General features: G+C 39.9%; 1 protein-coding gene across 5 annotated transcripts in view; it reads right to left on the bottom strand.

Moving 5' to 3' along the window:
• PEX5L (peroxisomal biogenesis factor 5 like) overlaps positions 1-14091 on the bottom strand; it is a 193995-nt gene that overhangs the window by 61109 nt on the left and 118795 nt on the right. For 2 of the 5 annotated variants that reach the window (XM_072996233.2, XM_078389628.1), the window contains exon 2: positions 9801-9905. The exons of the other annotated variants lie outside the window; for them this stretch is intronic. In XM_072996233.2, the coding sequence (XP_072852334.2) occupies positions 9801-9905 (105 nt within the window). The remainder of the gene's footprint in view (positions 1-9800; positions 9906-14091) is intronic. 5 annotated transcript variants of the gene reach the window in all.

The raw sequence follows: 14091 nt of genomic DNA, 5'->3' as shown, positions 1-14091 counted from the left end.
GGTGCAGATGTCTGGAAGAGGTACACTGCGGAGAAAGGCTGTAGAGGCTGCCACTGCCCTGGTGGAGTGAGGGCGAACCACTCTTGGGGCTGGTTGTCAAGTAAATTGATAAGCCAAATGAATGGTAGAGGTGACCTACCTGGAGACAGTGACTTCCCTAAGTCACCTGATGCCCTTTTGTAGGTAGCTGATGGCTTATGAAGATATGAGATGACTGTCTAAAAGATTGGGTAAGTTGGAGATAAAAAGCAAGAGCTCTTCTGACATGCAACGTATGGAGTAGTTTTTCTTGGTTTGAAGAAGGTGATGGAAAAAATAAAGGAAGGACAATCGGCTTGGAAAGATTAAACTGAGAGACAATTTTGGGGAGGAAAGAAATGTCCATGAATATCTTCACATTATTGGGAAAAATTGTAGATAAGGGTAGTCATAGCCTAAAGCTGCTAATTCACTAGCTCATCGAGTTGAGGTGATGGCTACGAGAAAAGCTGTTTTAAAGGTGAGGAGTCTTAAGTCAGTTGTAGCTAATGGCTCAAAAGGAGCTTTGGTAAGCTGTTTCAAAACAAGAGTTAGAGACCATTCTGGAGAGGGAGGTCGAGTATCAGGGTAGATATGAGAGAGACCCTTCAGAAAACGTTTCGTTGTTGGATGTTTGAAGAAGTTCACTGCTGGAGAATTTGGAGGATGGTATGATATTATTGCCGAAAGGTAGACTCTCAAGGATAAGATGCTGATACCCTTGGGTTTGAGATGTAGGAGGAAGCGGAGAACAGTGGAAAGTGATGGATTGATGGAGGATGATGAGGAAGATTTGGTAAAGGATTGAAATTTCTTCCATTTGTATAGGTAGGCTTTCCTTGTGGATGGTTTTTGGCATGATGAAGAACGTTCATTAACGAGTGAGAATCCTCCATGCTGCCAGGTGCAGAACAGGTAAGTCCAGGTGTAGGACTTGGGGGTTGTTCTGTGTAAGAAGGTGTGGCAGGCAGGGAAGATGGTGGATATCTGACGAGACTGCGGAGAACTTGGAACCAAGTCTGTCTCGGCCACCAAGGGGCTATAATGATGGCATTGGTTTTAATTTGTTGTAAACGGATGACAATTTTGTGGAGGAGAAGGAACGGCGGAAAAAGGTAGGTAAGAGTCTTGGGCCAACAGTCGACAAATGTATCTCCCTGGGAATGTTTTTCTATTCCTGCTCGGGAGCAATAGAGTTGGCATTTCTCATTTGCTTCGGAAACAAAGAGATCGAGAGTCGGTGTGCCCCATTTCCGGCATAGTTGTCGGAATACTGATTGATCTAGTTCCCACTCGTGAGCTTGGGCATTTGAACGGCTGAGTGAATCTGCTAGGTCGTTGTGTTGACCAGCGATGTGTAAGGCTGTGAGACAGATGTGATGTTGCAGACACCACTCCCAGAGGTTGACCGCCAGGTAGAGGACACCTGGGGAGTGGGTGCCGCCTTGTTTTAGGATGTAGTACATTGTCATGGTGTTGTTGTTGTCAGTCTGTACCATTTTTCCTACAAGAAGGTTTCTGAAAGCCTTGCAGGCGTTTATGATGGCTAGTAGCTCCAACTCATTTATGTGGAGCAGTTTTTCTCTGTAAGACCATTTGGTTGTATTTTTAGAGATTGGATCATATAGATGATCAGCTGGTTCTGTTGATGGTCGGTGGACTTGCAGATCAAGGGATTCAGCCATGAGAATCTTAAGTTGGGCATAGGTCTGGAAATCCGCTGCCGGTGATGGCAGGTCGGTATCAACAATGTCTGACTCTGGAGAATAACACCAATGGAGTCTGTGGCTGAGATCCATGGTCAGAACCACTGAGGTCACATCTGGAGTTGACAGACTGTTGATCGACTTCGGTGTCGAGAGGCTGAGTCTCGCAGCATTGGCAGTTATGAGTCAGAAAAGATGGAGGCGGCATGTTCATGGACATCTGTCGATTTCGAAGATAGTCGACATCAAAAGATGGGCGTTGAGCGTCAGCGGACCTTGATTGGTAGGGATGGACCTCAGTGTCGAGCTCGGCGTCATAATGGTGGCAGGATCGATGACTTGGATTTACTGGAGGATGGGAACTGTGTTGATGTAACAGAATGGAGCGAGTGTCCACAGACCAAGATGAATATCGAGAATCGTCAATATCAGATTCTGTATATCTATGATGTCGAAACGGAGGTTGTTGATGCAATGACATAGGAGTAGAATAAATTGATGCTGGTGATGCCAAGTGTGAAGAGTGATTTCTGTCATCTATTGTAGTAGGAAAATATCAGGAGGCTGGGGCTGCAAAAGCCTCACATGTGGCTGAAATCTCCCCGACCATCCGAGGTTTTTTTGATACCAAGTGGGGAACAGGTTGAGGTATAGTCATCTCTCGGTGATGTGGCCACTTTGACAACAATGGTTGTCAAGAGGTAGGCTGACTATTAGATGGCATTATCGAACCAGGTAAAACACTTGGTCGACTTGTTGGTGCAGTCTGTCGAGCAGAGCACTGGTCAGGGCATATGGTAACCCGCTGCACATGCTGAGGGTCGGTTTGAACCACACATGATGAAGCGAGCTGTCGAGATTGTTGATGTTGATGGTCCTGGTTAGGGATCGGTGGTTGATCCGAGGGCATCGAATATGGAATGGTGTCAAGCCGTTCGGGATGGGAATCCTCGGGCAATGGAATAACCAAAGGATTGTTGGAAGGAATGGAAGGTTGTGGACTGGGAGGAAAGGACGTTAGTTGGTTGACTCTATCATCTCATTCTGGAGACTGAGAACAGGGTTGATGAGATGGAAGTCTGTCATCATCTGAGGGAGATCCGACTGAAATTGATTCAGAGAGTTGTGGTGGGATGTCTGTAGGGTTAGACTGTTTAGCTCATTTAGGAGGAACAGGCTCCAGAGCTGGAGCAGCTTCTGTACGTCTCTGATGTTTAGAAGTTGTTTTCAAAGTCAAGGACTTTGGTATGGAGGGTTTCAATTTGTGTGTCTTTGAAGTCTTAGACAATGCAGATGGAGAATCGGAATGAGCTGGTGTAGCCAATGGACGTTGTTTCAATGATTCCTTAACAGTTTTTTCCCCCATTACTTTGGTTTGGAAGTGGCCCTACAGGGAGGTTGGGCCATTTGAGCTGGTTGTAAGGACTGTCAAAGTTTTAGCCTTGAGAGGCGAGACTGAAGAACTCTGCACTTAATATTTTTGCAATGGATACAGGAGGAAGTTTGATGTTGTTCTCCCAAACAGAAAAGGCACTTAGCGTGTCCGTTGGAAAGTGGGGTCTTATTATCACAGACAACGCAGTGCTTAAATGGGCCCAAAGGGGCCATGAATAGGAGAAAATAATTGAGGAGAAAAAACAATGATGGGGGGGGGGGAATTCCTGCGGCCAGAGGCCGAGCGAGGGGAAAGGAAAAATCTCTGATGATAAAGAGTTTGATCTAACAGTTTAAAAGAAAAGGATCAATAACAGGAAGGAATCAAGAACAAGCTCTCTTTGTCTTTTACTCACAGAAGCAGAAAGATGAGGGTCTCAAGGCGGCAGTTGAAGAAACTGAAAGGGGATGCTTGGCACCAAGGTACTTATACGGGTGGGGAGGGGCATATTTTAATGTGTTCATTGCTACTGCAGAAGCTCTAGAATCTTCCGATGAGGCTCTGCGCAGGCGTGAATCACCCAGGATGGGATTCACAGAGGCCAGGAAGAGGAACAACAGAGCAAGGATCAGTGGTGCTATTAAAGAAGGACTCCAGAGCCTTCTCACCCAACAAAATGAAAAGAAAGACCTGCAAACCCAGTACTGGCTTACTACATTTTGAGGGAAAGTGAAGTAACAACAGTGAAGAAGCCCTATTCGCCAAAACAACAACAACAACACACAGTTCAGAAGATCTGCCTATAAGAAAATTAAACCCAAATATGCAGCCAAGGATGAAAGGACAGTGGAGGCAAGGATGAAATGGACAGTTCTTCTGCTGGCACATTCAATTTCTATGTCTGAGCCCACCAAACTAACAGACTACATTCTTCCACATAACTATGAGGATTCAACTGAATTTGAAGCTGTAATATGGGCATTTGTCCTGCTGTTTGGTCCAATGCAGGAATGGACAGATTTGCTCATTTTGTAAGTGACTAGACAGTGTATATGCCAGCACAAACCAGCCAGTCCCCAGAGTATTCTTACCTGAACCTTCCTGGATTCTTTTCAGGGCTACTGTTTTTTTGGCGTAGGTAGGGTTTTTTTGGTTTGTTTCCAGCCTGGGATCAAACCAAATCAGAACTTGAAGCTTTGAGTGCTCTTCCACTTTTAATTTTCCAAAACTGTTAAGTGGCTTAAGAAAACAGCTTAGCTAGCCACTTTACAATATTGGGAAACTAAATACTTCCTCTGCTCCTCTGTGGAGAGGCAGAGGAAAGAAGCAAAAGGTTGTTGTTGTTTTTTTGCCTCATGGCGCAGTGGTTAAACTGCTGTACTGCAGCCAAAACTGTGCTCACGACCCAGGGTTCAATCCCAGGTAGCCGCCTGAAGGTTCACTCAGCCTTCTATCCTTCCGAGGTCAGTAAAATGAGTACCCAGCTCATTATGTAAACTGCTCAGAGAGGATGCTTTGGGGCGGTATATAAACAGCACACTTTGCTTTTTTGTTTTGATTTGTTTTTTTTAAGTTTATTAGGACAGTGCTGGTGTCTCTTAGAGAAAATATTTTTTTAAAAAATATTGAATACTTTCTCCCAGAAGGAAGAAGAGAGAAGAGGAGGCAAGGAGAAGGATTTGTTAGTTTTATTGGTTTTGTTGTTTTATGGAAGTGGGCCAAATAGGGTCACTTGAGGTGCATATGTCATGTAAATGCAAGGACTATACCCAATAGCATATCAGATTACTACATCAACTTAAATGACCATATTTAGCCCAATACACCCCACTCCAGTTAAACAACCCCTGAGAAGCTATATATCTTATTGGCCAACTTCAACTATAGATAGTGACTTGAACCGCGGCAGCTTTTGATGGGAGGGACTTCTCCCATATTTGGAACTAAAGTATGCTAGACTGAGTCCATGCTTTAGTGTTTTTTTTTTTTAATTTCTGGTTTTTTAGCTTCTATTATGCTAGTTACTCTGAGACATTCTACCTACATTTCTCAACCCTTGTCTATGCACTGAATGAGTCATGGGGCAATTTCCGACCCCATAAGAGTTATATCATATTATAGCTTATCAGGACACTTGGGGTTATGGATCGGCCAAAATGTTATTGTGTAGCAAGGCCTTCAGACAGCAAATAGCACAACTCATCGTGGCTTTTCATTTCCAGTTATAAATCCCTGCTTGTATTTTCAACAACCCATCTGACCAATGTATGCCCAAAAATCTTAAGAAGGATTTAACTAGCAGAGATGAGCTGTGCAAGTTATGGCATTTTCCTTATCTAATGTCATCTAATCAAAATCATGAAAATCCGCAACTCTGTCCTCTGCAGATATGTTCAGCTACAATGCTCACCATACTGCCCAATGCATTCAGAAGACAAGCTCTACCCAGATCACCCGTGCAAGTCAGGAGGTGAGGTTGAGGAGCCTGAGGCCGAGAGAGGCCCGGAAGGAAAAGACACGAAATCGGGCTTTCTCGGCAGTGGCTCCTCACCTCTGGAACAAACTCCCTCCGGAGATTCGCACGGCCCCTACGCTGGGTATCTTTAAAAGCCAATTACAAACATGGATTTTTATTCAGGCCTTCCCTCCAGTCAATACTTGATTTTCTCTTCTCATTTCTCCTTTATTTATCTTTATTCTATTTTCTTGGTTTTCACATTTTCATTTGAAGATTTATTTAACTATGTGCTTTTATAAATTGTTTATATTATATTGGAAGCCGCCTAGAGTGGTCGCATAGACCAGATGGGCGGGATACACATCAAACCAAATCAAAACAAACAAACAAACAAACAAACAAACAGATCTTGTTAGATCCTGCTTTGGGGCACAGAACTGGACAAGATGATCCTCCTTTAAGATCTCTAATTCTAAAGTTCAATTTACATATTATTTCTGTAGCCTGTTAACCACTAACATGTAGATAGTATGGTTTTCCCTCGTCAGTGTAAAGATAATGGATAAAATCTAGACATCAGAATGCTTGATGATTTCCCACTTCAACACCATCATGACCTATTATTTATTTATTTATTTATTTATTTATTTATTTATTTATTTATTTATTTATTTAACTATTTTAAACCCACATTTCTCATTAAAAAGACCCAAGGTGACTAAAAACAAAAATCCATTCCCATTCCTAAGAAGCAATCACACAATCTAGGTAATTTAACCAAGGCTTGCCTACCTCGCCAATGCAGTATTGGAATCTAATAATGGTAAAAAATGTGGGTGGAATGGGAAAGTAGCTTCCCTGTTGAACATGGAACTGGGCTGCGGACACTCAGTTATTCCTTAAGGCTTTACATTATGTAAGACAAATGTTCTCAACAACATATGCACAGGGACAGTGTAAAGACAAAGGCATCAGAGAAGAGCAAGACAGTTAAGAACAGTAACATGGGAAATGGAACATGATCAGGTATTGCTAAACAGACATATACAATGCAGAGATGGTTATCAAAAATACTCACTCATTCTCTGGATTTTGCTTCCTCTTGGCTTTTTGTGGTCTACTGGTGCATAACAAGGACGAAGCCAACTCATAAACAGTGAGTAAAAAAGGGTGTGTGGACTAACATACACATAAAATATTTTACTTTGGAAAGTGGTATCACTAATGACTTCTGATGAATTGTTATGGAGAAACACTACAAATGGGGCACAGAACATGTTATACGAAACAGATGTCCCAATACTGTATCTAAGATACATCAAGTGATTTATATAAAATCCATATAGAATGTCCCAAAGGAAAGCATCCTATTCCATCTTCCAGATATCTTAGGATATAGCTGATTCACACAGGATGTTTTTCCTACATTGGCACATCAATGTATAACTTTATTTAAGAAGACCACACGTCTCTTTTGCCAGGCATATATGCACTAAATAGTTGCGACTGGCAATGAATTTCCAAGGTATATACATATAGACAAAATCCAGAGGTTGCCCAGTTCTTTGTACATGATACAGATATACATTTTTCAGTGTAACCCATGTAGGAAAGCTATTACATGTGATGACACCGAACCACAACACTTTGCGTTTCTGTATATATAATGCAGCACTGCAAACTGGTAGTAGACAATTGAAGGATATAGGATAACATGGATAGTTATTATGGACTAACTGAATCTTTTACATATGGTTCGGATAACCTACAATGAAAGTTTGAGTGGGCATCTTGATTATTATAGATTTCAAATAAATTAATCAGCATTTAAAGAGCAACAGGAACTGAATAAGTAACTTTGAAATGATCAGAGAGACTAGGAAGGATCTTGGGGGGGGGCTGAGACCTTGGGCCACTGAATATTATGACTAAGCATAGGACATTTTCATATGTGCTTGCAGCCAGGATCACAATGTAAATCAAAATAATTGATGACCATTTTATTTCCCTATTCATATTCAGTGTAATTAATACTGTTCATCCTGTACTATATCCATTGGAACCACTAAAAGCTTTTGAAATAAAAGGGGAGAGCCATGTGGCCAGTACAAAATATTATAAAGGTACAACCTATCGCCTATTCTTGCACTAAAAACTTGTTTCAGATGTAATGCTGATCCATGATGTCTATCCTTTCCCTCCTTTGGTGTGTGCTATCGGGAAACCAATGATCTTGCTCCCCTTTTAAAATAAATGAAGATCCTGGATCTTAAACTTGTTTTACTGAAATAAGCCAACTTTGTAAAATACATTTTCAAGTTGCAGTTTTCGGAGTTGTAGCCGTGTTACTCTGTGCAAGCATTTCAACAAGAAAAACGCAGAAACATAGACAAAAAGAAGACGTGGCATTTGAAAGAGTAGATGCTGTATTTTAATGTAAGCTTTCATAGAACTGTGTTTCACGAAGGTTTACATCAAAATACATTAAAATACAGCAGTTAGTCTTTAAAGTGCCACATCTTTTTTTTACATGTTCAAGTTGGCTAGTTCCAGTGAACCACAATTAAGACTAACCAGTTTGTCCAACTTCAGATGAAAACACAAACCTGTAACAAGTTAAAATGCCGAACAGATTTAGTTTTACGTCTGAATGATACCAGTCTTCAATAAAACAAATGCATATGTTTCTCAACAAAATATGTTTTTTTCTGAATAAAAGGATCCTTTTAAATCTCTTTCTCTGGTTGATAAGATATCAACTATGAGCCTTTATCTTGACATTTAACAAGTTCACAAAGACAAGAACTCTCAGAGTTATATCATCGAACACCCCCTTCTCACACAAAGCTCTAACACCACTGACGCTCCCACAATAGCTGGGTGCTAACTGGGAAGGAGTCAACCTTGCCAGTGGTGCTCTCTAGTCACTCCAATGTTGTAAACATGGAGATACAGGGAATATGAACAGTCAGCCATATCCACCAACATATTCTTCCTTCATTTACAAGGAAGAGTGGTCATAACGACCAGATAGGCGGGATATAAATAGAATAAATACATTAAAATAAATAAATAAGGAAGCTCTAAAGGAAGAGGTACCTGAGGCTCAAAACTGGATGATACACTTTGAAGTTGTTTAGAAGCAGTGCTCCCTCAAGTTGTAAAAATTGTCTGTCTGTTCCAGCAAATACTGCTTCCATATCTTGCACCCTGTCCATTTCGATTTCTGACTGGCCATTGGAAGTAAACAGGGATTTAATTTGTTAAATCTATTTGCTGTAGCACACATCTCTAACAAAACCCTGTTGTCACAGGGGAAATGTGCTAACTGTAGGGATTTAATTTGTTAAATCTAATTGCTGAAGCACACATCTGTAACAAAACTCTGTTGTCAGAGGGGAAATGTGCTAACTGCAGGGATTTCTAAAAAAATCACCTCAACATTTAGTTTGGCCCTGTGTTCTGTTGCAGTGCTTAGAATACCAAAATTAGCCCATGCCTAGGGAGACAGATCAGAGACTGATGTTGTGCCTGAGATGGAATGTGAAACAAAATGAAAAGTGCATGACACAGTCCTCCATTGAGAAGTTGCTGCTTACGGTTTCTCAATGTCCTTTTAAAAAAATTTACAAATGTGCATTTATATATACAGCATTATGGAAGTACGGACAGCATGTATCATACTTGACATTTTCAATCAGTTATAGATACTCCACTGATAACTGACATATGCACACTGAAGTTCCATAAATCATTTGACTTGAACATCTGTCATTATTATTTTTTCTTTTACTATCGAGAATAATACATAATATGTGAGTTCATGAGGCCTGAGTGATTGCCCCTCACCATATAACATTACAGACTATATATTCTGCATTTTTTCCAGATTTTTTTCTGTTGTAATACATTTTTTAAACTTTCGTAATATTTTAAGCTGCGTTATGACAGCTTAAGAAGGCAATGAAAAATGCATTTATAAATAAATGTACTCCATTTTAAAATGTGTATTTCAAAGAATTTTTTTTTTGAAAGAACCAACTTGCAGGACAGTTCACCACAGCTAGAAATACATTAATTTCGGTGTCAGCTCCCCATCATCCTTTTGGCGTTAGAAACAAAAACACTCATACTGAAAGTTGGACTCCAAGTATGAAGATCAGTCTAGGCTAACTGTTTATCTCATCTCTATGAAAATCAACATATGTCAGCTTTCTCCTTCAATTCCTACCATTCTGCCCACCTGTGATTTCATAGTAAGGAGGGGCTTTTCCTCTGCAGACTCCTCCCTCGGTATCTCCTTCATCACCATGGCAACAGCCTTATCTGCCGCCCTAGAGCCTTTCCCCTACAACAGTGAAATCAACAATGACTTATGTCAGGAGAAACTTACAGATATAGAAAGATCTCAGTATTAATATTACCTTTAAACTCCCCACCATCACATAGACCAAAAAAAGAAAACAAAAGCAAAAAACCAATGCCCTGGAATTAACTCAAGGTGTTGAAAGGTAGAAGGCATTGTTATATTACTGAAAATGAAAATAGTTTTGAATTTTTGAATTTCGAAAATCAAATACATCTGCGAAGTTGTTAAGAGGCGTAACAAATCTATATGGTGCCCAATGCTACATTCTTATTTCATCATGTCACTATTACGATCTCCTGAGGGAACAGCAGTTCTCCCACCAGAGATTTCCTCATCTACAGCCCAGAAGATTATGAAGGGTTTAGTTAAGTATAGTTTTTTGGAGTGTGTCACAGATTTAGAATTTCAATTGAATCATGTCCTTCTCATAATCGGCTGCTGGACCATCTAGTGCAACACAGCAGCCAATGGACTGAATTAAAAATTAAGAAAACCCCAGTTTCAATCTCACCTCATCCGAGAACTCAGTAAGTCTGAGACATAAGGTGCCACCTCCCTTAAACCTCTGACCCTGTACCATCCACCAGACAATCTTGACTTAAGTTTTCAAAAAATGTGTGATAGCGCTAATGCTGACCTACCTTACAAGGCTATTTTAAAGATAATAAGGTAATGTACACCAACATTTTTACCACTCCAAAACACTACATAAGCTTAGAAATACTATTAATTCAATTGCATAGCCTTGCAGAGTATCAGGAAGCTAAAGCTGTAGAATTGGGCACCACATGTGATAATAATTATAACAGAAATTATAGTAACCCGCATTAAAAATGCATATGCAAAATCATGCTGAACATCTTCATTGTCTGTAGCCCTGTGGGTAAATTCAGACACTTTATAATTATGCATTAACATATCCATAAACTGAGCAGGTAGTTCCTTTACTTCCACTGTCTCCTGTTCTTGGGACACAAAACATCAATATTGCTGCAAATGACTACGTAATGAGTGTTTCCAACACAGAAGCTATCATCTGCAATCATTCAGTGAATGGCAGTATTAACTACAAACTCTCTTCAAATAAAACTGAAGGTGTACACAGGCATACTGTAGTACTACAGCTATTTCTTCTGAACTTGAATTTTTTTAGAAAAAAATGTTGATGGGGTGTGGAAACAGAATTTAAAAAGAAACATCATTTGAAAGGCAAAAAAAAATCATTTTTTTTCTGGAGGGCCGATGCTGGCTCCCTCCGGAAGTTTTCCCCAATCAACAAAACAGTGTCAATGCACACTGACTTAAAAGAAAAAAACAATTATAAAACAGAAGACAAATTTAAATATATGAGGTAGCAAGAGCTAAAACAATTGTTATGGGAAAGATCAGCTCACATGTTTTCGAGAGTAAATGCTTGTGTACACCTCTACTGGTGATAAGTTCCCAATGCAAATCAAAAATACTCTTATTCATAGCATAGATTATTTTAAAAACTTTTTCTCTTTAAATGCACAAAACATTTATATATATATAAACATATTAGATTTGAAGCTATATAATTCTTGCACCAATATTGTTATAGAGTAATTTTCAGAGCACATAAGTATAAATAGTTATTTTGTAGATTTTATGTCAGTTCTGATGTGACATGAATTTTAAAGGACTTTCGGGGGATTACTTTCAAATATATGCCTATAGCATTCAGCAAGTGTCAGTTTATGCATATATAATTTGATGACTTTTTGTTTCCGCAAATAATTTGATTTTTTTTTTCTTGTAGTGTTTTCCTGCGCAACAGTATGTTTCATACAAATTTCAAGACTGAGCCTACATCCTTCCAGTACAGATAACCACAGCTGAGTTATCAACTGCACTGGGGCACAGTTCTCCCAGTTGACAGTGTTATGGGCTGTCACTCAAAGATTCAAAATTATATCAAATGCTGCTATGATCTTAGTTGAGAAGGCATACTGAACATTTTTAGGAGTGCTGACTATGGGGTTCTGTTGTGTAACCAAGTGGAAGTCCAATTCTAGATCAGTTCTTAGTTTTGCCTCACCCCATGAGCAGCAGATGAGCTACTTAAATTTGTAAACATATTTTAAAGCATTATCTGCCTTTTGCCTTTTACTTTACAAAAACGTATTTTAATTGCAGTTCTAAAACTGCTTCTAGGAGTGAGAACAAGGTATCTTGATGACAGTCATGGATGCTAGCCAGTAGGATGCCAGGAGAGCTAGCAACTTTACAGAACAATTCTCTCCAGAAACGTCCTTCAAAACATTCAAATGCAAGTTTGTTTTTAAGGCTGCAAAGGCACCTTCAAATAGTCTGGACCACATTTAAAATACAGTACAGGCACTCCTCACTTAATGACTGAATTCCGTTCCTATGACTAGGTCGTGAAGCGAACTGGTTGATAAGCAAGGAGCAATATAAGAGTAATAAGTCACATATCATCCTGAAACGGTGTGCTGAAAACACAAGCACCCATTTATGAGGGGTTGAGATGGGCATAAGTCCAAGTGGTTGTTAAACAGGTAGGTCATTAAGTGAGAAGTGTCTGTATTGCAACTTTCTGGAGGCTCATAAGCATATTTAAAATAATTATAGTTCTCCTGTGATCCAAAATTCATGTATGTAGAATACCACAGTCTCTTCATGACATCAATATCTACTGGGATGGAAGAGCAAATGATACATCAAAACTGGACTTCAATATGTTTGCACAACACTGTATTTCTTAGTGGCTCAAGTGGTGAAATAGTGAGCTGTTTTAAAGGGCTCTGTTGGATTAAAATATGGGAATGTTATATCTGTAAGAAGGAGGATGGGGGCAAGCGGTTGTGCCCCAGAACCAAGAGAGAGGGGAAGCAGATAATATAACTCAAATATGTACAAAAGGCATGATGTGCAGATCTGGGCTTGATTCCCACCCCAGTTCGGACTACAAATCAAAGAATTCCACAAACATGAAAAAACAAGGATATTGGGATGTTTGGAAAGAGCTGAAGGCAACGGGAGAACAGGAAGATCAAATAAGAGAGGGATTGATTTACTAACGAAAGCCACATCCTTGCATCTGTGGATAAGGATAGCACCAATTCACAGGTTTGCCGTAAGTCAGAGGTGACTTGGTGACACATAATGATACAAAATGTGCGGAATATGGTTTCATAGGAGTTTAGGCCTTATTTTCCATTATTTCATTAGAAGTGCTTCTTTTCAAGATACCACATATCGACACAGATATAAATATGGTCATAGAATAATATTTAATCAGAACTGGGAAAATGCAGATCCAGGTGAGGTCCTATGATATTCAACATTGGGGCCTGTGGTATCTTCAGTGTTCATTCAGGCACCTTGATGCAGGCACCTATATATCAGGTTATAATGCAACATTTTTTTCAATCCATAATGAGTAAGATCACTCTGTTGACATGGATACAACATTATATTTCTCGTACATAAAATGCATGCCTGGGCTGTGATACTGGCCAAAACAACAGCAACCAAAGCAAAATATTCATCCAGTGATCTGCGATTATCCTACAGTGCATGCTCACAAAAAGTGTCATCAAATGAACGCATGCTCTTTCTTTTACACCCCCTTAATATTCAAAGAACTGCAAAATGCGTCATAGTGAAGGAGATTAAAATTAGCATTCGGATGTGGTGTTTGTTTTTTAATCTGATGGGAAGCACATTCGACTTGCTAAGCATAACAAAAGGTCTCCGGCCAAATATGCACAATTCCATCTATATTTCAACTGTAAAATCTGTGGCATCAATTTGTGGGTGCGGTTATCACTGTGCTAGCAGTCAATATCATGCGGAAGACATTGGTCTTTGCGTGCTGAATGCTGGAGTGCAGCAAAGGCTATCAGCTAAAAATGATGCACTGGGGGGAAAAAGCATGCAGTGCTTTTTAACTTCTCACATGGGAGGAAAACCCACCAAAGCAAAGATGAGCTCACATTTTTGAAGCCAGAGCCACTTTTTCTTCAAGGTCTCCCCTATCGCCTGAAAAAAGTCACGATACTCACATTAGTGTGTAATATTAGGTTCTGAAATCATACATTCATGGAATGGTTGGAGTCTCACAACACCTTCACACTCTACTGCTTTCTAGAGCATAAAGCACAAACCATCCAGATTTCAG

The sequence above is a fragment of the Pogona vitticeps genome, chromosome 3 (genome assembly GCF_051106095.1).
Source record: "Pogona vitticeps strain Pit_001003342236 chromosome 3, PviZW2.1, whole genome shotgun sequence".
NCBI lineage: Eukaryota > Metazoa > Chordata > Lepidosauria > Squamata > Agamidae > Pogona > Pogona vitticeps.
This window is presented reverse-complemented; position numbering and strand designations above follow the sequence as displayed.